This window comes from Euprymna scolopes, chromosome 34 (assembly GCF_053919585.1).
Source record: "Euprymna scolopes isolate OS-2025 chromosome 34, ASM5391958v1, whole genome shotgun sequence".
Taxonomy (NCBI): Eukaryota; Metazoa; Mollusca; class Cephalopoda; order Sepiida; family Sepiolidae; genus Euprymna; species Euprymna scolopes.
Genome location: NC_136515.1, coordinates 4,378,269 through 4,405,330, shown reverse-complemented (window position 1 = coordinate 4,405,330; position 27,062 = coordinate 4,378,269). Strand labels below are relative to the sequence as shown.

Here is a 27,062-nt window from a genome sequence, read left to right as displayed (position 1 = left end):
GGAGAACGAGAGAGAGAGAGAGAGGGAGAACGAGAGAGAGAGAGAGGGAGAACGAGAGAGAGAGAGAGAGGGAGAACGAGAGAGAGAGAGAGAGGGAGAACGAGAGAGAGAGAGAGAGGAGAACGAGAGAGAGAGAGAGAGGGAGAACGAGAGAGAGAGAGAGAGGGAGAACGAGAGAGAGAGAGAGAGGGAGAACGAGAGAGAGAGAGAGAGGGAGAACGAGAGAGAGAGAGAGAGGGAGAACGAGGGAGAACGAGAGAGAGAGAGAACGAGGGAGAACGAGAGAGAGAGAGAGGGAGAACGAGAGAGAGAGAGAGGGAGAACGAGAGAGAGAGAGGGGGAACGAGAGAGAGAGAGAGAGGGAGAACGAGAGAGAGAGAGAGAGGGAGAACGAGAGAGAGAGAGAGAGGGAGAACGAGAGAGAGAGAGAGAGGGAGAACGAGAGAGAGAGAGAGAGGGAGAACGAGAGAGAGAGAGAGAGGGAGAACGAGAGAGGGAGAGAGGGAGAACGAGAGAGGGAGAGAGGGAGAACGAGAGAGAGAGAGAGGGAGAACGAGAGAGAGAGAGAAGGAGAACGAGAGAGAGAGAGAGGGAGAACGAGAGAGGGAGAGGGAGAGGGAGAGAGGGAGAGGGAGAGAGGGAGAGGGAGAGAGGGAGAGGGAGAGGGAGAGGGAGAGAGGGAGAGGGAGAGGGAGAGGGAGAGAGGGAGAGTGAGAGAGGGAGAGGGAGTTTGAGAAGATACAACTGAAGAAGGTCCGAGGTTACATCGGCCAAAAGTTTTTGACAATAACACTTAAGATAAGGACAGTAGTTCAATATAAGTAAATTTCAATTTTTTAATAAAAAAAATTGTTTTTTAAAGCCTTCTGACTATCATATTATAATAACCCTAACAACAATAAAAATGAGGATACCTGTCTAAATGTCAATTATAAGTTTGCAAGTCACAATGTATACTTACCCCCTTTCTGCATCACTTCATCATAGACAACAGCAGCTTGCGTCATCCAAGACATTTTCGGTATTGGGGCTAAAAAAATAAAATAAAATAAAAAATAAAAAATAAAATAAAAATGTATTTAAATTTCTCGAGGTTCCTTCAGAGCTTTTCATGCTCCTTGTGTCTTAAAATTAGGTCCCTTTTCAGTTTCAGGGGGGGAAAATAGCCACATTGAGCAACTACAGGTCAGTCTGGTGGTTATTTCTGCACGACTATGTTCTCCTTGGTCAGGAACTGTTAAATGTTCATAGCATTGTGAGCAGGTCTAAATTAGTTTTTTCACGGCATATCAACCATTTCGGGTTATTTTATGTCAAATTTAGTCATTTTAGAAGAAAACTTTTATGCTTCAAGTTCTTTATATCCTCAAATATTTATTTATAGAGATTGCTTTGGTTATTTTGTTTTACGGCATATCAAATCTTTCCTGGGTTATTTAATGTCGAGTCCAGTCATTTCGGGGGAAAAAGATTTTATGCTTTGAATTCTTTATAACGTTACACATTTGTTCCTGGTGTTTAATTTGTTGTTTTTGTTTTTCTACCTTGTAGAACATGATTGAGTTTTGCAAAGAGAGCAGGTTCATTGTCATGGTGAAGATAAGATAAAGACAAAAGGATTGTGGAAAATGACGATAGTTTCGGAAAGCCAAGATCACAGTCTTATACCCCCAAGATATCTTGTCACATGATAATATACCCTGCTCATTATTGTTGCCCAGAGCCTACACAGCACATCTAAAACTATGACAAAAAAAAAAAAAATATCTATGTACTAGATGTCCCGATCCGACGTTGCCCAGTAGTATTTTTACTTAAAATTTGTTTTGTTTTTTTAAAACCACACGTTTTTCTCTCAAATATTTCAAAATGGCGTCCGTATGAAAATAATTCCAAAGTTTTGTTTCTGAATTTTTGAAATAAGGATTGATAACTCATAATTTTAATTATTCGGACTACTGTTCTCATCTTGAGTTTTATTTTCACAACGTTTCGCCTCGTATAAGCTCCAACCTTCTTTACATGTAACTTGTCAAATTTGAGAATATGCAAGTATTCATGGCATAACAGATAAAGTACCTGGTAAAATTCAGCTGTAAGCGACACTCTTCTGGAGGTTGAAGGTCCAACCCTCAGCACAGGTGATACTTAAAACTTCAACCTGGTCATGGCCGACAGAACAAAAGCATGCTACACCCTTTGGAGTAAATAAAGCGTTCTGGTCAATCAAAATTTCATGCAGTTTCCCAGAGTTCGACAAAATACACCTGAAATAATTCGGAGGTTACTTTGGTCGAAATGTGAAAATGACACTCAAGGTGAGAACAGTAATTAGAGTAATACTCATTGATCAAAGTATTTTCTAATATGAATCAAGTGTTTGTTTTACAATTCACAGATTCGAAAACGTGGTAAACAAAAAAAAAAAAAAAAATAAATTAAAAAAATCAAATATATAACAAATAAATGTTACCAAAGGCAAGGTAAGTTGTTTCCATCTTTTTTTTTTTTTAGTATGTATATATAGAGAAATAAAAAGAAACAAACCGTATTATGTGTTCATATATATATATATATATATATATATATATCTACAATTATATAAATGCATCTGTGTGGGAGTTCGTTTGTTCCTTATAGACTCCGAAATGGCTGAACAGATTCTTTAAAATTTGCAGAACTTTAGTGTCTAAGTCTGGGAGTGATCTTAGTTAAGTTTTGCTTTAGAATACCGTCGATAATTACCGATAATCAAAATCGTTATTTTATTATCGGTAAAGCTATTTTTCCATGTCGTCACTTATCAACGATTATAGAACAACGGGCTGTGAAAATTTTACTGTGGGTAAGTTAGTAGCATTTTTTTTTTTTTGTTATTTTTTTGCATGACGCGATCTATAGGTTCAAATCCCGCACGTAAATTTCTTAATGTTTTTTTTTTTTTCATTGGCTGCAAAGAAGTTTATATAAAATAATTTTTTACTGCAATGTAGACTAACATTTTGGATTAAGTTACTGCATGGAGGCATGTGAAGCTTCTTTCTGGGCGATTTCACGGATTTCAATGACAATAAAAATATAAGAGAGTGAAATATCCGTTGATCATCATTTAATCCCGGGCAAGGTTGGGTTTCCCTGCTAGTATATAATGTTGTAGCAAATTGTTTTCATTTTTAGTTTAAAACATTCGTGAAGTCATTTAGTTTTCTGCAAAAAAAAAATATAAACTCCCTTTTCTTGACTTGGGTTTGTTTTACAATTCACAGATTCGAAAAAGTGGTCAAGAATCAAATATATAATAAACTAGCGGGGGGGGGGCATCCGACGTTGCCCGGGTGTTTGGAGGTGTGTATGTAGGAAGAGGGGGGGGCTGTTTTAATATTATAAAATAAAAAAAAAAACATGATGTTATAAAAAACTGGAAAAACCAAAACAAAGCAAAACCGCGAAAAAATGTAAAAAAAAAAAAAAAAAAAAAGGTTTAGGTAGGAAGACAGGCTCGAACTCAAAGCATCGAGGCTAAGGCGGATAGTGACAATTGGTATGAAGGATTACCCCTTCATTGACCAAGGTCTTATATGTGGGGTCACCCCCACATATGGTCTTTGCTTGCAGTATCTACCGGAACAGATACTACACTTTTTATTTATTTGCTTCCCCACTGAGCAAATTAGGCAGGAGGCCGTTTTTTAATGTGGAGATAGGGGGAAGGGGGAGGGAAAGAGGGGATCCAGCTCCCGAGAGGTGGGAAGTGGGAGCTGGATTAGAAACTGTTGGTATGAAGGGTTGCCCCTTCAGTGAGCAAGGTCAGATATGTGGGGTTGCCCCCACATATAGTCTTTGCTAGTCATAGCTGGTCTTTGCTAGTCATAGCTTTGCAGCATCTGTGTTTATTTATTTGCTTCCCCACTGAGCAAATTAGGCAGGAGGCCGTTTTTTAATGTGGAGATAGGGGGAAGGGGAGGGAAATGGGGATCCAGCTCCTGAGAGGAGGAAAGTGGGAGCTGGATTAGAAACTGTTGGTATGAAGGGTTGCCTCTTCAGTGAGCAAGGTCAGATATGTGGGGTTGCCCCCACATATGGTCTTTGCTAGTTATAGCTGGTCTTTGCTAGTCATAGCTTTGCAGCATCTGTGTTTATTTATTTGCTTCCCCACTGAGCAAATTAGGCAGGAGGCCGTTTTTTAATGTGGAGATAGGGGGAAGGGGGAGGGAAATGGGGATCCAGCTCCTGAGAGGAGGAAAGTGGGAGCTGGATTAGAAACTGTTGGTATGAAGGGTTGCCCCTTCAGTGACCAAGGTCAGATATGTGGGGTTACCCCCACATATGGTCTTTGCTAGTCATAGCTGGTCTTTGCTAGTCATAGCTTTGCAGTATCTGCCGGAATAGATACTACACTTTGATCTTGTCCCGAAGCACTCTCTCTAGATACCAGTACCCAAGTACATGAGTCTGGTTAATTTAATGTTCACCACAGTAATTGGCTTGGTTTCTTTAGACAGCTAGACACAGCTGGTAGTATCACACATAGCTTTTCTATATCCCATTCTCTATCCATATACAGTTAGATTCCTGACCAGTCTCTCTGATCGACAGAATCAGCAAATCTCACTTTTAGATCTATTTCTGACCACAGTTCTCAAGGACTGTGCAACAAATGGCCATAGCTAACTCGAAAATACCAAGACTAGGCTTATTTGCTTCAATAATTACAAGAAACCCTCTCACTGATTGCCATGGCTAAAGATACACAACAAGAAAGTACTTCCCTCAAGCTCCCAGGCTTAACATTCACAAGCAGCATGAATTGGAACAAATTAGTGTTCAGACGATTAATCGGAAGCGGAAAAATCGGATCTTTTTGGGGTATTGGAATCGGGTAAAAATTTGAGCCTCTTTTCCGATGCCAAAACCGATTCCTAATTATCTATTTTTTTTTATTTTGTTTTTATAAAACATCTTCCATTGCTTGTAGTAATAATAAAATAAATATTTATTGATTTAAACTTCCAGTAAGACTAAAATCTCTAGATCACCCCGTCGCAAGTGTGTTTTACGTTTGAGAAAATACATGCACATTTAAGATGTGTTTTTACAGTAATCGGGACAAAATAACAATATTTACAGATTTATAAAGAATCGGAATCGATAATTTTATCGGAATCAGGAATTTTGTACGGAATTGGTAATTGTATCAGAATCGGGAAAAATATTGAAATCGTCCCATCACTAGAACAAGGTTATTGTCAAGGCTGCTGCGATAAAGGTGAGCTCTTTACCGTGCTAGACACACCTGAGAGTATCCTGTATCTCTGCAAAGCCAGTGTTCATCCATGCATGGAGTATTGTCACATGTGAACTAGTGCATCTGCCACTAGTTTCTCGCTCCTAGATAGTGTTTGAAAAAAGAGTTGCCAACTTAGGTCTTGCACTATCAGCCAAACTCCAACCTCTCGTACTGTGTCCATTATGCTACAAATTGCAAATTACTTCTATCCGATCATGGCAGACAGGACGAGAACATGCTTATCCGTGGATTAAATGCATGAAGTATTGTTGTCACATCTGGGCTGGTGCATCTGAAAGGGTTCAAATAAAGAGTGGCCAACCTAATAGATCCCACACTGTCGGCCAAACTCCAACCTCTGTTGCATCGCCGAAATGTGGCATCCCTGTGCCTTTTTTACAAGTACTTTAATGGTAAATGCTCGGACGAACTCAAAGCACTAGTACCCCTCTCGATGTAAATGCCCCCCAACAAACCAGACAAGCAGCAAAATCCCACCCCTACACTTTCTACTCAAATAGTTTCTTCCTTTGAATTGCTAGACTTTGGAATTCCCTCCCGGGTTCTTGCTTCCCTGACTTTACTGACATTCAGAAGTTCAAGTGTAATGTGAACAGACATCTCGCTGCCCAACTCCCTACATAGTGTCCCGGCAAATCTGGTTCCAAATAGTAGCCCCTTACGACTTAGTAGCATTGTGCCTTGTTTGTTTGCTTTTTTTTTTTTTTTCCTTCTCTCATTCACCCCAATTAGGGTACAGTCCTAGGTCAAGAGAGAATGGTAGAAAAAATATAAGTAGTTAACGCTATGTTGCAGGTTTAGTTTAAAGCACATGTAGGCCTGGTCGTCTGATTCTAGTTTGGATTCCTCAAGTCAAAGAGAGGGTGTTTTGCGTTTCATTTTATTTTCAGTCACTTTCCGTTTTTACATAAAACTATTCTGAACGCTATCTTATTTTCTTTGGCAAGGAAGAGTCAGCATTACCAAAAATATACCACATATGCAATGAAAAATACATAATACTACTATTGTAATATTTGTTCAGCTCTCTCCCACTACAAGAACTTAGACACCAGAGTCAGAAAGTGGGATTGAGAAATCAATGCCGCCGAGGAGGGGCCCTCTGACCTGCAAAACATGCCTGGGCAGACCCGTAAGCATTCTTTGATTCTCAGGCGATTAGCAATAAACTAACCTTTTCAAAGAGAGAGAAGGCAAGGCCTGGAAGGGTGGACCTCCTAGAATTGCACAGAACTAAATTCCCATCACAAAAGCAACAGGGACCGGATCATTATAGGAATGGTCTAATATTTGCCGATTTGGGGGACCCAGGAATATTATTAATAATGCTTATAATAATGCTAATAATAATAATACCATTAATGCAGTATAGAAAATAAAGAACATTATTTGCATTCCACAGTTTCGATGGATTGTTATAAAAAGCACTGAATATATATAAAAATCAAAGAAAATAATGCATTCTTTGTGTGATTGCCAGTAAAAGGCAATTGTGAAATTCTAAAGGGAATTTACAAATTTTTTATAGTTTGCTCGGGTTAATCATTGAGAACCATGTCTGACCTCAATATGATAGCAGTGCGGGTGTAAAAACGCACAATGCAACCAATATGAACAAACCAAAGTTACTGCGGGGGAGGAGAGCGTGCGTGAAGCTGACGCCATGAATAAAATAAATAAATTAGTTTTTTTGTACAGAATTCCACCTAATTAAAAAATAAATAAAATGCACAAATATAGTTACGATATACGCACCCATCACGAAACGTTATATTCCAAATATCACATAAATTGTTTGAGTATGTTTATATATATATATATATATATATATAGATAGAAATAGAAACCTTTCTTTTTTTTTTTTTACAATTTCATCCTTTAGAGTTTCACAATTGTCTTTCCTGTCACAAAAAGAATGCATATATATATATTATTCATATAACAGGTTTAATGCTTTGTGCAACAAGCCATTTCATCGATTTTAATAGTAATTAGTAGCCATTACAAGGTTTATTTTGATCTCTATTTTTGGAGAGGTTAAGGGGGAGGTAATCAGAGATTAATTTTAAAGATGGCGGACCAAGACATCGCGGACTCGCTTCATCATAAGATTTGATTTTCGTAGTTGAAAAAAATAAATAAAAATAAATAAAAATAAATAAAAAAATAAAAATAAATAAAAATAAAAATAAAGTAAAAAAAAATAAACAACTACCCGATCAATTCACGTAATTTTGAATAATGACATTTACGTTTCGTAACGATTATGTAAATAATGAAGATGTTTCTGGGATTTTTTTTTTTTTTTTTTTTTTTTTTAGGTTAAATTTGGAACAAGTACCAATAACCTTAAACATCACTCGGATGTACAAGTCGAAATATTTAAAAGAAAAAGGAGGAGTTTATACTGTCCGGGAGGAGGAGGGGAGTAATCTTTTTGTGTTAGCTCGGAATGTGGATCGGGCATTAACCAGCTATTTCAGAGACTCCAACCGAGAGAACTTTTAAGGATTCTATCCATCTATTTAAGAGCAATTGTTTGGATTACGTTTTGGATTAAGAGTTCATTGCAAGGAAACAACAGACAAGGAAAGAATTCAACTTCCCTTTTTTCCTTAGTGAAACAACCAACATTTACAGACATTTATTTACAGGTCCTTTCCCGTCGCTCTCGGCCACTGTGCATAACACGTCTGTCTTTCTCTGGCATGGTCATCAGTCTGTGCACACATTCTTTTTATAAGCTATTTCTTTCTCCCTTGCCATAATGTCACCTTTCACAAGACTGTCATTAGCATTTAGCTGCTATATGCACGTCCCTGTGCCGTTACATTCTATACTTCTGTATCAAATATAACCCTAACTAACATGTACAGACATTTATTTACAGGTTCTTTCCTGTCATTCTCGGCCACTGTGCATAACATTTCTATTTGTCCAAATCTGGCATGATCATCAGTCCGTGCACACATTCTTTTTATAAGTTCTTTCTATCTCCCTTGCCGTGACGTCCCCTCACACGGCTTGGTCATTTGCATACAGTTGCCATACGTACGCCCGCGTGCTGTTACATTTTATTCTATACTTCTGTATCAAATATCTCTTATGAAAATTTATATTTTTGAACTCTCCATTTTGTTTGTGTTTATTATATAACATTTCTTTCGTCATTCGAATACGACTTAAGTTATTGAAAATGTTTCTCTAAAACAGTCTCTCCTCCTCAAAATCTTCATCCCAAATTGCGAGTTAAAAAAAAAAAAAAAAAGCCAAGCATGTAGGGTTCCCCTCCACGAGTGAATAAGAAAAGAATAAGAAAATTTCAGGAGTGACCAAGATATTGATGAGAACTGCTACATCAAGGATGATGTAAAGGTAAAACATACCTTGTACAATGCATATTATACAAAGAGACTGCTGTTTTCATTGGTGCGCATTGCCATGATATGCTGAAGACTGCAAAAAGCATTTGTTATGATGAAAGGACAAAAGACAAAAAATTTACCACGCGTAGGTGAAATCCTTGGACCAAATGCTGTAAGTTTGTCATTGAAAAAAATGATGACTGACGTTGGACATGTCAATCATGACGGAGATGTGCGTTGGGAGTGTTGACTGCAGAGAGCCAAGATATGTCTGTGATTGACGAGAAAAATTGGATTTGAAAGGTTCTGAATAAAAATTTACCATGACTAACGTTTGTGTAAAATATTTTTAAAATTCAAGGAGTGGTTATTGAGAACGAACAAACGAACGATTTGGGGGTAACTTTACCCCTATAATGGGTTCCTAGGAGAAGGGTATGAAGAGTTATCCCAGAAAATCCGTTCTGGCAAAAATTTACTTTCACAATGACTAATGTTTGTGCAAATTTTTTTTTTTTTAGAAATCGAAGACGCGGTTATTGAAAAAGTGCAAACAAACGAACGGATAAACTAGGTTCAATCTCTTCTTTGTCGGGGGTGGGGACCAAAAATGGAGACCCAGACATGGTCCAATTGATGATCACTTTAATCCATATCCTCAACTGCCCCCACTCGGACCTTATAAATGGTGAAACGTTAATAAATATCAAATCCCTAAACATTAACATACTTTGTGTACTCAGGGTTTTTTTTTTTGCGGACTGTTACCCTCATCTTCATGGTTGTTGCTGTTTCACCACGTTGCGGCCAACTCATCCTCTGGCCTTCTTCAGGCGATTGATTGCGACGGGATAAGAATGACGTATATTTGTAGCAGGAGGCAAACAAATGCTGCAAAAACTGAATTATGAATTTAAAGAATTTTTCAAACAATAATTAATTGCTCTGTGTTGCACAACATAATCACGTTAACACACTGGTTCATGTTAGATCACCAAAGTTAAGCAACGTTGAACCTGGTCAGTACTAGATGGGTGACCATTTGAGAATTACAAGTGCTGTATGTACTCTGTTTATCAACAAGATCGACAATCTGATTGCCAGGATTAAACTCGTCCTCAAATTCATTTTGAACGATGCTTTAAATGTTTGCTACTTGTACAGTATTAAAAAAAAAATGAAAATATCGAAAAAAAGGTTATATTGTACGCATCCGTTTTGAACTGAAGATCTCTGAAAAAAATAAAAATTTCACTTAATTTGATAGAGTAGTTTGGGGGGGGGGTTACAGTGGAAAAAACACATTTTAATGACAGCATATTGAAGGCAGACATCTTGGAGTTTTTAAAATTTTTGTTTGGATTTTAGAAACGCCACGGGGAGATAACTCACCGACACTCCCTCCACATCTTTAATACTAGCTTTTCTTCCTTAAAAAAAAAAAAAAAAAAAAATAGAACCTTTTGCTCGGTATCATAAATTGTTTTTTCGCTGTAAAACAAAAACTACTTGATGAAATTAAGTGAATTTTTTTTTTTTTTCGGAGAACTTCATTCCATAACAGATACGTACAATATAAACTTTTTTTTTTCGATATTTTCATTTTTTAATATTAGACTTTACAAGTACCAAATTTATTTACTTAAATGTGAACTGTTATCCTCATCTTCATAGTTGTTGTTTCATCACGTTTTGGCCAACTCATCCTCTGGCCTTCTTCAGGTGCTTAACCACAATGGGATAAGAATGCTGAGTCTTGTAACCGTATCCCCAGTAATTACTGCTTTTTCATTATTGTTATCACACCAAGTTTCAGCTAACTCATCCTCAACCAATACAAGGAATAACTAGACTCCTTTTTTTTTTTTTTTTTCCTGTGCACACATTCTTCTTTTTATAAGTGACTAGCTCGAAAAACAGTGTTTACCGATGTATTGGAAAATTAAAAATGGCGCCCGACTCCCCTCTTTAACATGGTAAGTTTGGGTAAAGGTGTTATAAATAATAAACTAGACAAAATACTAATATATATATGTCAACTTATGTCACGGTAATAGATATTGAGGGAGTTTCTTACAGTATTTTGTCTAGTTTATTATTTATAACACCTTTTCCCAAACTTACCGTGTTAAAGAGAGTGTCGGGCGCCATTTTGAATTTTCCAATACATCGGTAAACACTATGGTTTTCGAGCTGAATAAACATGTTACATTGAATAAAAACACGAAAAATATATCCAGTTAGGTAGAAAAGTAACTTATCTTGCCTTTGATAACATTTATTTGTTATATATTTGTTTTTTGACAACTTTTTCGAATCTATGTGTACAGTAATACAAACCCGAAAAATACTGTATTATTTTTGTTATTTAACTCCAACGAACCGTGATCGTTAAAATTCCAATTGTATGATGTGTTTATGGAACGGGAAAAGCATCACGTCATTCCATTCATAAGCAAAAATCAGTACAAACGCGAATTTATAAACAAAAGAAACGAAAGAGATACGATTCGTATCACTACACACAATTTTTTGTCCAACGACCACGCTCTGCTAAACAAAAATAGCAAAAACATTCCAGTGCTTGTGTAGAGAAGAGGCAACAGAGCGATTTTTTTTAAATACGTCATTTTAAGCAAAACCCAATAATATGTAATTGTCATGTCTAAAATAATATATTCCAAAATTAGAAAAATTCATTGAGTAGACCTGTAGAACTGCTATTGTGTTTTTTATATGAAAAAAATTAAAAAAAAAAAAATGGAAAAAAAAAAAAATGGAAAAAAAAAAAATGGAAAAAAAAAAAAATGGAAAAAAATGGAAAAAAAAAAAAATGGAAAAAAATGGAAAAAAAAAAATGGAAAAAAAAAATTGAAAAAAAAAAAATTGAAAAAAAAAAAATTGAAAAAAAAAAAATTGAAAAAAAAAAATTGAAAAAAAAAAAAATTGAAAAAAAAAAAAAATTGAAAAAAAAAAAAAATTGAAAAAAAAAAAAATTGAAAAAAAAAAAAATTGAAAAAAAAAAAAATTGAAAAAAAAAAAATTGAAAAAAAAAAAATTGAAAAAAAAAAAATTGAAAAAAAAAAAATTGAAAAAAAAAAATTGAAAAAAAAAAAAATTGAAAAAAAAAAAAATGGAAAAAAAAAATTGAAAAAAAAAAAAATTGAAAAAAAAACATTGAAAAAAAAAAACATTGAAAAAAAAAAATCGAAAAAAAAAAAACATTGAAAAAAAAAATTGAAAAAAAAAAAATTTGAAAAAAAAATAGTATCGCTATAAGGTTACACATTGAACATTTTTTTTTTTCTTTTCGTGCTAAGTTTTCAACTAATTAATTCATAGAGGTTTAATCTCGCATTTCTAAGCATTTAAAAGTCTTTTGGGTTATAGTAGAGAGATGGGCCGCCGGGGGTCCAAAAATCTAGCCTTGTTCCGTGTTTGGGAAAGATGGGTCTGTAACCGGTGTCGAGGGAGAACCTAACCCCTTAAAATAATTCTTTGAACTGTTCAGTTGAATAAATGTACTTATGCACTTTTGTTACCATGCTGAAATAATAACCTTATTTAGAAAGCCATTCTTAACATGGAGGGAGGGTGTTTTTTTTTTCACTTAATTTGATAAAAAGATATCGTACAACTTGAATTTAAATTTAAAATACTATTTTCAAAAATAGCGCGATAACAAAAATGCACAAGCACAAAAAAATTCTTTGAACTGTTTCATTTTTAAAAAAAAAATGTTTATAGTAATAAATGCTCGAAAAATTCTTTGAACTACTTCTAGTTTTTCTTTTTAACTTATCTTGCCTTTGGTAACATTTATTTGTTATATTTTACACATTTTCCGTTTTTTTTTTTTTTGTTTTGTTTTGTTTGTTATTTGAAGTTAACAACTCTGCACTTAATTCAAAGGGGCTAGGTTCTCCATCGATACCGGTGACAGAGTACCATGCAACCCGAACTCAGAACGAGGCTGGATTTACACCATAACCGTCTCTTGTGAATCATGTCTACATGTCCACGGATGACATTAAAAACAAAACATGGAACAAATACATAAAGGACATTGCAAAGGCCGCTGCAAGGAAGGTGGGTTCCCTCTATCGAGATAGAAGACTACTCACGCCTGAGAGTATCCTGTACCACCATTCGGCCATGCATGGAGTATTGTTGGTACATCTGGGCTGGTGCAGTGGTGAATCTACCACTAGTCTCTTCCTCTTAGATAAAGTCCAAAAAAGAGTTGTCAATCTAATCGGTCCCACTTTATCAACTAAGCTCCAGCCTCTGTCCCATCGCCGCAATGTTGTATCACTGTGCCTGTTTTACAAATATTTTAATGGAATGTGTTCTGATGAACTTGTTTCACTTGTACCCCCTCGACGTACATATCCCCGACAAACCCGCTTAGCAATAAGATCTCACCCCTTCACTGTTGTTGTCCCTAAATGCCAGAAAGCTTTCTTAGTTTCTTCTCTCGAACAGCTACTTTGGAATTCCCTTCCTGCTGCCTGCTTCCCTAGCTGTACTGATATGCAGAAGTTTAAATGTAATATAAACAAATATCTTGTTAATCTTTCCTAGACATGGCCCCAACTAGTAGCCCCTTACGTTCAAGTGGCGATTTGCTTTGTAAGGGGTGAATAGGAGTTTAAAAAAAAAGAAAAACTTGTAGACGTCTCCGTCAATAGATTCCAGCCGCAATTTGAAAACATGCCAGAGTTCCATTATCTTTAAAACGTTTTTTTCCATCACTGAAATATCCTGATGGAATCACTCGCATCACTAAGATTCTCAGCAAAATTCCCGAAAGTTATGCACGTAACCTCCGACCACGGCGCAGTGGTTAGAGTACTTGGAAAAACCAAAGCGTCTTTCTTAGAACTGCACGCCTGTGGAACTCCCTTCCGTTTGCCTGTTTCCCATTTGACTACAACTTAGTTGCCTTCAAGTCCAACATAAACAAATTCTTGATGAACCGCCCCCTTAAGTAATCCAATCTACAAAATTTCTATTACTAACGATTACTACGATATTATCCCGTTGATTACTGTACGCTCAGTAACCCTTCATCGTCAAAGAGAGAAATAGAAAACGGAGAGAGAGAGAGAGAGAGAGAGTAAAAGTGTGTGCAAGGGAGAGAGAGCAAAGAAAAATAAATTACAAAATAAAAAATAAACAAATAGGGGGGAGGGGGTCAAATAACCAAAAACTCAACCCTTATCCTCGAGTGACCTCCAGGCTTGGATAAGTGGTGACTCCTATGTCCCACCGACGAAATGTTGCACAGAATTTCAAACGGAGTCCTGTATTTAATTAACGAGTGTAGATTATTCTTGTTCCATCAGCCATGATCGAGTAGAAGTCTTATGCAAGTCATATTCGGAGACAAGTCAAAGGTTACATTGGTAGAGACACAAGAATAGTATTCAAGATATGACATTTCTGAACTTTTGAGATAAGGATTGATTATACATAGTTGGATTTTTTGGACTACTGTTCTCATCTTGAGTGTTATTTTAACAACGTTTTGATTGATGTAACCTCTGGCCTTCTTCAGGTATATCTTGTCAAACACTGGAATATTTCTGCCAAACTCTGGGAACCTGCACACAATTTCAAACGGAATCCTTTATTTAATCTACAAGGGTAATATGATTGCAGTCTGTCAACCACGACTAGGTAGAAGTCCTAAATAAGTCACAATTGTATTTTTTCTTATTGCACGTAATTCGAAGGACTGAACCTTCAACTTCCAAAAGAGTGTAACGTTACAATTTCACCAAGTACTTTATGCAGACTCTTTAGTTCGACAGAAAGATTTTAGAGTTCGACAAGATACATCTGAAGAAGGTCGAAGGTTACATTAACCGAAACGTTGTGAAAATAACGCTCAAGCTGAGAACAGTATTCCAAATAATCCAAATAATACGAACATCCAAGATGTTAAAAACAAAATAGTATTTGCATTTCACCCGAGATAATGTCAAAAAACGAACATATCAGCTTTTTGAGTGTGTCTTATGTAGTTTTTTACTTTTAGCTAGACACGCACACACACACACACACTTGGCTTTATATAATAGAGAATAAACAATAGTTGATCGTGTGAACTAATCATTACTCTTTTCTCAAAAAAAAAACAAAAAAAAAACAAAAAAAAAAACTGTACCTTACTCAAAAAAAACTGTACCTTACTAAAAAAAAAACTGTACCTTACTCAAAAAAAACTGTACCTTACTCAAAAAAAAAAAAAAAAAGGACAAAAATGGATTTTCCATACCACTGTGTATACACTGCCATCTTTGGCAATATATCTAAAATCATAAACAACCAAGTTCTCACCGATTCTCTCTCCTGTGATCTTGAGCACATCGTACAATGGGGAAAGGAGTGGCTGGTTACTTTTAATGCATCTAAAACCAAGCTTTTATCTTTACATCATCAATGCTCTGATCCCCATCTGGCATCAATTGAAATGAATGGCTCTCGTCTTTGGGAGGCTTCATGTTTTGACAAGCTTCTGGGCTTCACCTTTACTTCTGATCTTAAATGGAACACATACATCAAATCTGTTGTAAAGGCCACAGGAAAAATGATAGAATCCTTCTATCGATCCAGTAGATATCTCACTGCTGATGCAATTCTCTATCTATATAAGAGCCAGGTACGCCCAAGGATGGAGTATTGTTGTCACATCTGGGCAGGAGCTGCTAGAAAAGACTTGTTCTGCTTTGATAGAGTTCAAAATAGACTTCGTAGCCTCGTAGGAAATGTCCTTTTCTCTTCTCTGCAACCGCTATCTCACAGAAGAGATGTTGCGAGTTTGTCTCTGCTTTATCGTTATTTTCATGGAAAGTGCTCGACTAAGCTTCAATCTATGGTCCCCCCTCGCCAAACTTTCACAAGAAACACTCGTCTAACTGAAAACACTATCAATAATTTTCAGCATTCTTTATCTATGCCTAAATTAAAACGTAGATTCCATGAACAAAGCTTCTTTCTTAGAAGTGCACGCCTGTCTTCAGTTTTCCTGCTTTCCAGCTGACTACAATATGGTTGTCTTCAAGCCCAACATAAACAAGCTCTGGATGAACCATTCCACTTAAGTTAACATATTTAACAAATTTCCATTGCTAACGATTATTATATTGTCCAATTAACTAATGTACACTTAACCCTTATCCTCGAGTGGTCTCTGGGCCTTGATAAGTGGTGATGCCTATGTAAAAAAAAAATGGCTGCAGTTGTCCTGTATTTTTTCAACTGTTGCTCAGTGTTATAAATGAAATTTTAGTCTTATTTTTTATTTTTTTTTTTTTAGATTTGCGGCAAATTATTGAATTGTGGTAACCATACGTGTGAACAGTTGTGTCATGCTGGGAAATGCGGTCTTTGTCCACGGAGTGGCCCAAGGAAGTGTCCATGTGGCAAGATGAGTAAGTAAGAAAAAACATGCTTTTAAATAATTATATAGTGATTTTTTTTTAAATGATTATATAGTGATTTTTTTTTAAATGATTATATAGTGATTTTTTTTTAAATGATTATATAGTGATTTTTTTTAAATGATTATATAGTGATTTTTTTTTTAAATGATTATATAGTGATTTTTTTTAATGATTATATAGTGATTTTTTTTAATGATTATATAGTGATTTTTTTTAATGATTATATAGTGATTTTTTTAATGATTATATAGTGATTTGTTTTAAAATGATTACATAGTGATTTGTTTTAAAATGATTACATAGTGATTTGTTTTAAATGATTACATAGTGACTTGTTTTAAATGATTATATAGTGATTTGTTTTAAATGATTACATAGTGATTTGTTTTAAATGATTATATAGTGATTTGTTTTAAATGATTATATAGTGATTTGTTTTAAATGATTATATAGTGATTTGTTTTAAAATAATTACATAGTGATTTGTTTTAAATGATTATATAGTGATTTGTTTTAAATGATTACATAGTGATTTGTTTTAAATGATTATATAGTGATTTGTTTTAAATGATTATATAGTGATTTGTTTTAAATGATTATATAGTGATTTGTTTTAAATGTGTGAACAGTTGTGTCATGCTGGGAAATGCGGTCTTGTCCTTGGAGTGGCCCAAGGAAGCACATATAAAAATGGCCACAAATGTCATATTTTTGGGGTTTTTTTCAAGTGTTGTACTGTAACCCCTACAAGGCGGAAGCAATTGCACAGGCTTGAAAGAAACGTGCAGATGGCTCCAATCCCCCGTGGCATTACCTTTATCTCCGTCCAGTGGTAGGATTTGTCCCCGTCGCTGTGGTTCGCTTGTCTGTAATCTTGGTCCAGCTTCCAAACTGCGTCAACAGGGCCAATTTGAAATAGACTGCACTTCCATGAAACGGCGTTTCACAAACAAGACAAAAGAAGTCAAGGAGTAACTTCTTTTTATAAAATGAAAGTTTATAAGTATGTTCATAAGGCGTTAGTAACTTCATACAATTTACAGAGGCTGGCAGCCGTTCGCTAACAGAGTTCCTTGTTCGTTTATCGTTGATGTATACTTAAGAAAATCGACTTAGAAAGAAAACCCGTGGCAAGTTTCAACCAAGAGTGCAACAGGCAGGGGGTTCACCGAAGAAGACACGTGACAGTGTGTGTCATTCAGATGTCTTCGCTTTTCGTTATATTGGAATCGCAAATGGACACCAGCCAATCAGAAGCCGACCCTCTGTCTTTCACCCTTCGCTAGGTCCAATCACGTTCCGCTTCCTAAAAGTGGGGGGATCCAAGTATTTCCATTACACCCTTCCAACCGTCGAACCAGACCTTCGAAATTATTGAAGAGAAAAAGGGTTTTTGGTTTTGAGTTCCTCTCTTCTTCCTCATTTGGATTCCGGGTCGATACTGTATCAGTAAAAGCAATAAATATCCATGCGATGGATGGCGATTTTATGGTTTCACTATCAGCTGTCATATTCACCAAATTTATACATACTCCACAACCACTTCAGGGACCATCCAACAACTGTTTTCTTTAAGGTCCAATTTTATAAGAACCAGTCTTTGTCTTGAAATAAACATTTTCTCTTTCGTTTTTCCCTTATCAGTCGCGGAATGCTCTTCCCAAGGGTTTCACGGCCAATTACAAATTAACTGACCACTTGATTGATTCTCTGGTGGTCTCTCAAATAAAACATAAGTGCCAAATTTTCACTGCTTGGGAAATATATTTATAGTTTCCACTTAAATCCTTCAACTATGCATCCTGTTGAGTGAGGGGGAATCATTTTGATTATTTGTTAACACCGATTCCTTTTTTTTTTCCATCTTCATCATTGTTACATCCAACAATGCGAAATCTCCTGAACTCATGTTAAAAGGACCACCCAGGACGCCGATTGCTTCTCAACCCACCAGCAAGGCCATCCATCATTGCCCGGTGCCCCATACTGTTTCAAGTTGAAGCATGACAGATCAATGAACGTCCTGTTCTTATATTCTGTTATAAACGTTCAAAGAGAGTATTTAGTTCTCTCCCACCGCAAGAAACGTGACACAGGGACCCGGAAAGTGGGATTGAAAAGTCAGCACCCCAGAGGAGGAGCACTGACCTTGCAAAAGATGCCTGCACAGTCCCATCGGAATTCCCCAGCAGAGGCGCCTCAGGCGATTGGCAATAAACTAACCGCTTCTCAAAGAGAAGGCAAAGCTTGGGAACTGCATAGAACCAGCATTACATCACAATCAACAGGGAATAGGTCATTACAGAAATGATTTGATCTTTGTTGATTTGAATGCCATAGAGAGGAAAAAAAATCCCCCTCCCCTCACCTTCCGATTGAAGCATTCGTAGATAAAAAAGCTTTTATGTAATGTTTTTTTGTTATTTTTCCTCATGCTATTTAACGTTGGTATAGGATACTATTTCGGGTGAGTGGCCTTTTATATTGTTTAGAAAAGTACAAATACAAAGATAGTTAATATCACGCGATGTGCTTCCCCCCCCCCCCCGTTATGTCACCTGAGTCATCCCAAAGACTTAAAAAAAAAAAAAAATTGTACTTGATATTCCCTTGCTAAACAGTCAGCATTATGAGGAAAGGATATTTCAAGGGGGGGGGGGTATTTTAACAAGAGTACCCAGCGTAGTATAAACACTCCCAGCTTCCCCATGTTAACCCCCCCCCAACCTCGAAAGCCGTTCTTAACAAACTGGAAGGGCTATTTTTTTAATACTTATGATTACTCTGAACATGTACGGTATTTTTTTTTTTTATGGAAATCGCTCTAGACAGTGCATGAAACCAGTTTATATAGAGAGCCAAAAACTTTTTAAAATAAAAAATACTTTCAGATGTTCAAGCTGCCAAGCTTTAATCATATTAGAGAATAAAAATTTTTTAAAATCTGAGATTTGGGGTGTTTATTTCCGAAAGCTGTTCTTAACATGGGGAGGTCGGGGGTATTTATACAACGCTGGGTACGCTTGTAAAAATACCTTTTTTATTTTATTTATTTATTTTTTTTTTTTTTTTACAAAGGGGTCACCACATCAAGGCCCTGAGGCCATTCGAGGTTAAGGGCTAATGCGTGTACAGTCGTCAGGACAATAACGTAGTACTTGTCAGTGAAAATTTGATATAATTAGATTTCAGAGGACGGTTCAGTAAGATCTTAACGTTGGACATGAAGACAATATGGTAGGAACGCAGACCAGTGGAACAGAGTTCCACAAGCGGGCGCAGTTCTAGGAAAGAAGCTCTGATTATGGAATCCACGTTTAGGTTCAGGCACCGATAGAGAGTGGGGATCAAGGGCAAGTGGAGTAATCCTGTGAATGGAGTGTCGTCTTCCCCTACATCTAGGTTTAGCTGCTAAAGAAAAGGGAGCCTTTAGGTTGACCTCGGCTATAGTCAGCCACTCAGCATAGGCATTCATAGACTTGAAAGCTTTTTTTTTTTTTTTTTTTTTTTTAAATATCTTCTTTTTTTTTTTTCCTACTCTCTCCACTAACGTTAGTTGGAATACAACAAGCATAAAATATGGAGGAGGAGGGGGGGGGGCTTTATATTGTTTAGAAAAACAAATATAACGGCAGCTAATATCACGCGACGTGCCCCCTCCCCCTCCTGCCCCAATATCCCGGCCCAACCGTTTCTCAAGATATTTATCATTAATTTTCAAAGCAAATTTAGAACAATTCGTATTTATTCAAACCAAGGCAACCGTAACACGATCGTCACAGCTGGAGTGCTTCCTACAAAACTAAAACCTCGTTATTTCACAATATATAAAGACTAGAAAATGGATCTCCAGTTTTATTTTGTTTCTCCTTTACTCCTCACATTCCACGCTTCTGACTAAGACGGAAGAATTTCAGTTTTCTGGGCCAGAATCTATTCCCTCTAACACATATCGTTGGCAACTTTTTAATCTTAATTCATTAATTTATTTATTGCAGACTAATATCCTCATCTTTTCTTAGTGGTTTCATGACGTTTCGGCCAACTATTCCTCTGGCCTTCGTCAGGTGGCTGAAGATGGCGGTTTCAATCCTACCCAAAGCTGACCAGAGGCTTACTTGGCAAAAACGTGGCGAGACGAAAACTATGGATTGGTTGGTTGGTTGTTTTTGTTTTACGGCATATCACCATTTTTCAGGTTATTTAATGCCGAATCTAGTTATTTTGAGGAACGATTTTTAATGGAGTATAGTTTTTTTTAAAGTCAGATTCTATTTAACTCCTAGTTGGGACCCTAACAGGTACTACCACTCCGGGTCAGAGTGGACCTGGGAGCAATGGCAATTAAAGGGTGGCTCCACACTCCCCAAATATCTGGATGATATTTGAAGATATCAGGGAAAAACGAGTGTACATGTAGCCAAGAAAACGACCCCCTTCCTGTCCATAGTGGAATGGGGCCATAAAATGGATGCTAACATTTAATGCTACTAAGGTTAAGCAGCTTTCCTTCAATAGCCTAAACCCTAGTCTAGCATGAAAGACTTTTCACGAAAATTAAATCCTAAGGTTTTTCTGGACAAATACTTAATATCAGATCCTTTCTTATCAAAAAAAATATTTAAATTTTCCCCGATGGTGGTATATCCAAACAACCTAACATTTTAAAAAAAAAAATTTTTTTATTACATTTTCACCCCAAACAAGGCACATTGCCACTTTGGTGTAGGGGGCTACTATCAGGGTCAGCAACTACTGGGGCACTATGTTGGGATTTGGGCAGCAAGATGTTGGTTCACGTTGCACTTGAACGTCTGCATGTCAGTACAGTTAGGGAAGCAGTATCCTGAAATGGAATTCCAGAGTCTAACGGTTCTGGGGAAGAAACTACTGGAGTAGAAAGATCTTTTACATCTAGGGATCTCTACTGTGTGGGGTGGGATTTAGCTGCCTGTCGGGTTTGTCGAGGGTGTCTGCGTCGTGGGGGCACAAGTGTCTGCAGTTCGTCAGAGCATTCACCATTAAAATACTTGTAGAACAAGCAGAGGGATGCAACGTTTCGTTGATGGGACAGAGGCTGAAGCTTAGATGCCAGTTCGGGGCCTATCAGATTGGCTACTTTTTTTTAACCTTGTCTAGGAGCGAGAGACTAGTAGCAGACGCACCAGCCCAGATGTGACAACAATACTCCATACATGGGCGAATGGTGGCCTTATAGAGATACAGGATACTTTCAGGTGTCAGTAGTTTTCTAGCACAGTAGAGAGAGCCTACCTTTTTCGCAGCGGCACTGGCAATGCTTTCAATATAATTGTTCCAACTCATGTTTCCTGTGAACATTAGGCCAAGCAGTTTGAAAGATGTACTCTCAGACAGGGAGTCACTGGCCATTGCTATTGGTGGCAGAGAAGGTTTCTTGAAGTTATTAATGTAGGTGTGCCCCAGGGGTCAATCACCACCCACCACCATAGCCTTGAGCCCCTAAGGGGCATAGGCCATCTACAACTTCGTAGATGTTTTTGTAGCAACTGAGTTCTTTTTACGGGGTGAGGGTGCTGGCCCCACGTCCAACCTTCCCAGAAATCTGAATCCACTGTGAAAAATTTCCCCCACTCTATATCTGTGCCTAAATCAAAACGCGGATTCCATGAACAAAGCTTCTTTCTTAGAACTGCATGCCTGTGGAACTCTGTTCCGTCTGCCTGCTTCCCTCCGGACTACAACTTGGATGTCTTCAAGTCCAATGTTAACAAATTCCTAATGAACCGCCCCCCCCCAATTAAACACTTCATCAAATCTCCACACTAACGTAATGTACTTGCAATAACCCTTATCCCTGAGTGGCTTCCGGGCCTTGATAAGTGGTGATCACTGCGTAAAAAAAAAAAAAAAAAAAAAAAAAAAGTACATACAGCACCTAGCCTTCCCAAATGGTCACCCATCTAGTACTGGCCAGGCTAAACGTTGCTTAACTTTGGTGATTTGGTGAGAACCGGTGTGTTAACGTGATTGTGCCATACTCAGATGTCAATCCTTGGACCTTTACTATTCTAATATTCATAAACGACCTCTCTGATAAAATCGTGTCCGAGATGGGTATATTTGTTGATGACAGATACGAGGGAAAAACGAATGTACACATTTCTAAGGCAATGGCTGAAACCTTAGAAAAACTACCTACATTCAGTGCATAATGGAACGGCGCCGTAAATGGATGGTAGCATTTAATGTTACTAAGACTAAGCTTCTTTCGTTTAACTAAAAAAAAAATTCTCAACCACCGATTGTCATGACAAATAACTTGAGAGCATCCTTCAAACTTCCTGGTCTAGGGCTCTATGAACAAATCTATCTTTAGTTGACCTTTCACAACTAAATATTTTCGTTTACTAGCCAAATAAAGTTACTAGCCAAACTCACGTGATTTTTGGAATATGACATCTTCGTTTTGTAACGATTATGTACACCATAAAGATTTTTTCTGTATTCTTTTTTTTTTTTATAAGTGTAATTCTAAACATACAACAAATTTTATGTTGATACTTGAAGGTATAAACATTCTAGATGTTTTCTAGATGTTCAGATGTTTTTTTTAAACAGCCGTTGTTAAAAAAAAAAAAAAAAAAGAAGTATATTGTTGTATTAAACTCATTGTTTGAATAATTTGACTTTGTTCGTTTTATTATTAAAAAAAAAAAGTTGTAAAGATATTTTTTTACTCAGTAGTGAGCTTTGGAAGATTGTCGGTGAAAGAAATACAATCGCTAAAAGATAAGCGTTTCATTATTTCTAGTCGCCATTTTGAAAAATCACTCGCCAAATGTAGAGTCCTGTACATTGACAAGGTTGTCAAAGTTGTCTCCCATCTCGCGTGCAAGAAATTACTCCAACCAAAGAGTATTCTATACGTCTACAGTGTCACAATTCACTCATGCATAAAGTGTTATCGTCACATCTAGGCTGGTGCATCGACCACTAGTCTCTCACTCTTTAACGGAGCCTTAAAAAAAAAAAAAAAATATGAGGCGTGATGAAGGTCAGAGCAATTATGATGAAAGGAGAGAAACTTGGTTTTCAATGCCATTAAAATTAACCAGTCACCCTTTTCTCCATTGCACCATGTTCTCAAGATCAGAAGAGAGAGAATCAGAAAGATTGTGGTCATTGCTAGCTATTAAAGTGTTGCCATAGACTGTGGTGTCGTCCACATGTCTACAAATGATCTAAAAATGTGATTTAGAGGATCATTGATGAAGATCAGAAAGAGTTGGGCCCAGGATTGGACTTATCAGCCATATCCGTAGTCACCGATGATGACTTCCCCCCACCCTACCCTAGAGGATGATCAGATGGTCCTCGTCGTTTCGACGGACGAACACTCACACACACATACATATATGATAGAGATAGATAGAGATAGAGATAGAGATATAGAGAGATAGAGATATAGAGAGAGAGATATATATATAGAGAGAGATATAGAGATAGATAGAGATATAGAGATAGATAGAGATATAGAGAGAGATAGAGATATAGAGAGAGATAGAGATATATATAGAGAGAGAGATATAGAGATAGATAGAGATATATAGAGAGAGATAGAGATATATAGAGAGAGATAGAGATATATAGAGAGATAGAGATATATAGAGAGATAGAGATATAGAGATAGAGATATATAGAGAGAGATAGAGATATATAGAGAGAGATAGAGATATAGAGAGAGAGATAGAGATATAGAGAGAGATAGAGATATAGAGAGAGAGATAGAGAGAGATAGAGAGAGAGATAGAGAGAGATAGAGAGAGAGATAGAGAGAGAGATAGAGAGAGATAGAGAGAGAGATAGAGAGAGAGATAGAGAGAGAGATAGAGAGAGATAGAGAGAGAGATAGAGATAGATAGAGAGAGATAGATAGAGAGAGAGATAGAGAGAGAGATAGAGATAGAGATAGAGAGAGAGATAGAGATAGAGATAGAGAGAGAGATAGAGAGAGAGAGAGAGAGATAGAGAGAGAGATAGATAGAGAGAGAGAGAGATAGAGAGAGAGATAGAGAGACAGAGATAGAGATAGATAGAGAGACAGAGATAGAGAGACAGAGATAGAGAGACAGAGATAGAGAGACAGAGATAGAGAGACAGAGATAGAGAGACAGAGATAGAGAGACAGAGATAGAGAGACAGAGATAGATAGAGAGAGAGATAGAGAGTGAGAGAGAGAGAGAGATCAACGAGGGTCCCTAATAATAGTCGTTACAAATAATTTGCAGTTTTTGAAAAAAATTACAAGTGCGGACTTTCTTTTTCTCGGTACCATATATATATATATATATATATATATATATATATATATATATATATATATAAGAACAAGTAGTTAATAAAGCATGCTAAAAAATACTTTGAAAAAGAGTTAAAAACATATTTAATTTTAAAAAAGGAAACACAAGTGGATAGTCCTTAATCCGCAGAGTTTAGAAGAAATACTTTCCTTCTCATCAGAAGGTAGGATTTAACAAAATGCAGGATTGGATTTTGCTTGCAAAAGCATTTGATGAAACTACAAATAAGTCATAGATCTTACTTGGTAACAAATAGTGAAGCAGAGGGAATATAGTGAAGAAAAAGGTGATTTCATGTGAATATATATATATATATATATATATACACACACACACATATATGAGAGATCAACAAGGGTCTCTAATAATAGTCTGTTACAAATAGGGCAACAATGGGTGCTAGACTAAAGGCCTTAATAATAACAGCACCAGCTGTTTTGTCGCATAAGACATAACACCATATGTTTACAGGTTATAATAAGTTGAGTTACAAATCTATAACAATACGCTTCGCTTCGTACCTACGTTATCACTTTTCACACCCAGTCTTTTTTTTTTTTTTTTTTTTTTAATGAAATCGTCTGATTGCCAAAGATTAAATACAATGAAAAAAAAAAAAAAAAGTGACTGAAAATATATTCGTATTGCTAAAAGTCACGAGTTTACACATTTGGCTGAAATTTTATCAAACATTTTAACATGGACATTTGTTATGATAATGTACAGCGAACAAAGTATTGTGGTATCCGTTCGATACAAGTTAGCGTTTAATATAGACTAGCCTGGGTGCCCGGCATTGCCTGGGCGTTTGGAGGTGTCCTGAGCAAAAAAAAAAAAAAGAAAAAAAAATTCCCAGTTGAGGATGAAGGAATTAATTTTTTTTTTAGCCCATTTTTCGTTATTTGTCGTCCGAAGGGTCGAGCTTCAAAATGATACCGATCTCATGAAAATTTGTCGCCTATGTCGAAAGTTTTAGGCAGGCAACCGAAGTTTTCCTGGAAAATCCGTTCTGTTACTTTTTTTATTCATATCATGTTTAATGTTTGTGTAAAATTTCCAAAAATTCCAAGGCGTAGTTATTGAAAAAAGTGTGAACGGACGAAGGTGAATTTACATGACCACTCTCAATAATCGTTAATGGTGATAATTGGGTATAATTTGATTATTTAAAAGGACAGCTCAACAATTTCTTTTTCTTTATAATCATGGGAAGTGCTCGTCTGAGCTCCAATCTATGGTCTTCCCTTGCCAAATTTTCATGAAAAACACTCATCTAGCTGAAACCACTATCAATAGCTTCCCTGCCCCATTCTTATCTATGCCTAAACCTAAACGATAAGTAACCATGTATCAATATTACTGAAATGTTAAAATGTCTAAAATTAAAGAATTAATGCTTAAGGAGTCTTAAGAAATTGAAATTCAGGGAATGTTACTTGCCGTGACTCAGTCTTTCTTTATTGCCTCTCATTCTTCCCTTTCTTTGGAGGGGACAACTTGTGACCCTTCACCGCTAACATCGGGGCTGAGGGTTTAACTGCTATCACCTCCGCCTTCCTCTCCTCAATGTCAGACCTTTGCTGGAAGTTTTAGCCTTTATTCTGGTAAAATCCATTGAAAGCGGTCGGTGGTTCTATGAGAAAATAAAGCTGTGTACGCATTATAAATGTTTCTTTTCTGTGTCTTATGTTATACATTAGTACATTAGGGGTCATTTCGAGTTAAAAGTTTATTTACTGAACTCATCTGGACTAGAGAAAATCATGATTTAAATGTGTATGTCTCGTCTAAATAACTAACGATGAATATCTTAATATGGCCGACAAGACGGGTGATCAAAAAATCAGATCGAGCGTACCGCGTACCGAAAAACGAAATGAGACTAACGAAATGAGACCTCATTTGATCTCATTTCGTTTTCCGGTACGCTCGATCTGACTTTTTGATCACCCGTCTTGTCGGCCATATCAGAGAATTATCGTTAGTTATTTAGACGAGACATACACATTTAAATCATGATTTTCTTTAGTCCAGATGAGTGCAGTAAATAAACTTTTAACTCAAAATGACCCCTAATGTACTAATGTATAACATAAGACACAGAAAAGAAACATTTATAATGCGTACACAGCTTTATTTTCTCATAGAACCACCGACCGCTTTCAATGGATTTTACCTTTATTCTTACAGGACATGGACTTTGATTAATTTCTTACCTTCTATTCCGTTAGTACTTTGGACTTATTCAATTTTGACATATTTTTAAGCATTTTCTGCTTCCTCCTTCCGCACTGAACTTCACGCTAATTCTATTTTATTCTTTCTTTCTATTTTCAGTTTTTACCTTCTTCATTTTTAATAAACCTGTTGATTCAACGACAAAATGTCTTCAGAGTTTTAATTTTGGAGAAGTGTTTATACTTTCCGTCGTAAGACTTAAACCACTCTAGACAATGGAGCACGTGGTCTTTACGGGACGGAACATTACTTGATTAGTTTCTAACGGCAATAAAATGTTGATGTTTACCTCTATGAATAATAAGTAACCATGTATCAATATTACTGAAATGTTAAAATGCCTAAAATTAAAGAATTA

The 27,062-nt window shown here is 36.5% G+C and overlaps 1 protein-coding gene across 4 annotated transcripts in view; it reads right to left on the bottom strand.

The window, feature by feature from the left end:
- LOC145259095 (very long chain fatty acid elongase 7-like) overlaps nucleotides 1–27,062 on the bottom strand; it is a 133,020-nt gene that overhangs the window by 55,403 nt on the left and 50,555 nt on the right. For all 4 annotated transcript variants that reach the window (XM_080116747.1, XM_080116745.1, XM_080116746.1 and 1 more), the window contains exon 2: nucleotides 962–1,030. In XM_080116747.1, coding sequence (XP_079972873.1) covers nucleotides 962–1,016 — 55 coding nt within the window. In that variant the 5' untranslated portion in view covers nucleotides 1,017–1,030. The remainder of the gene's footprint in view (nucleotides 1–961; nucleotides 1,031–27,062) is intronic.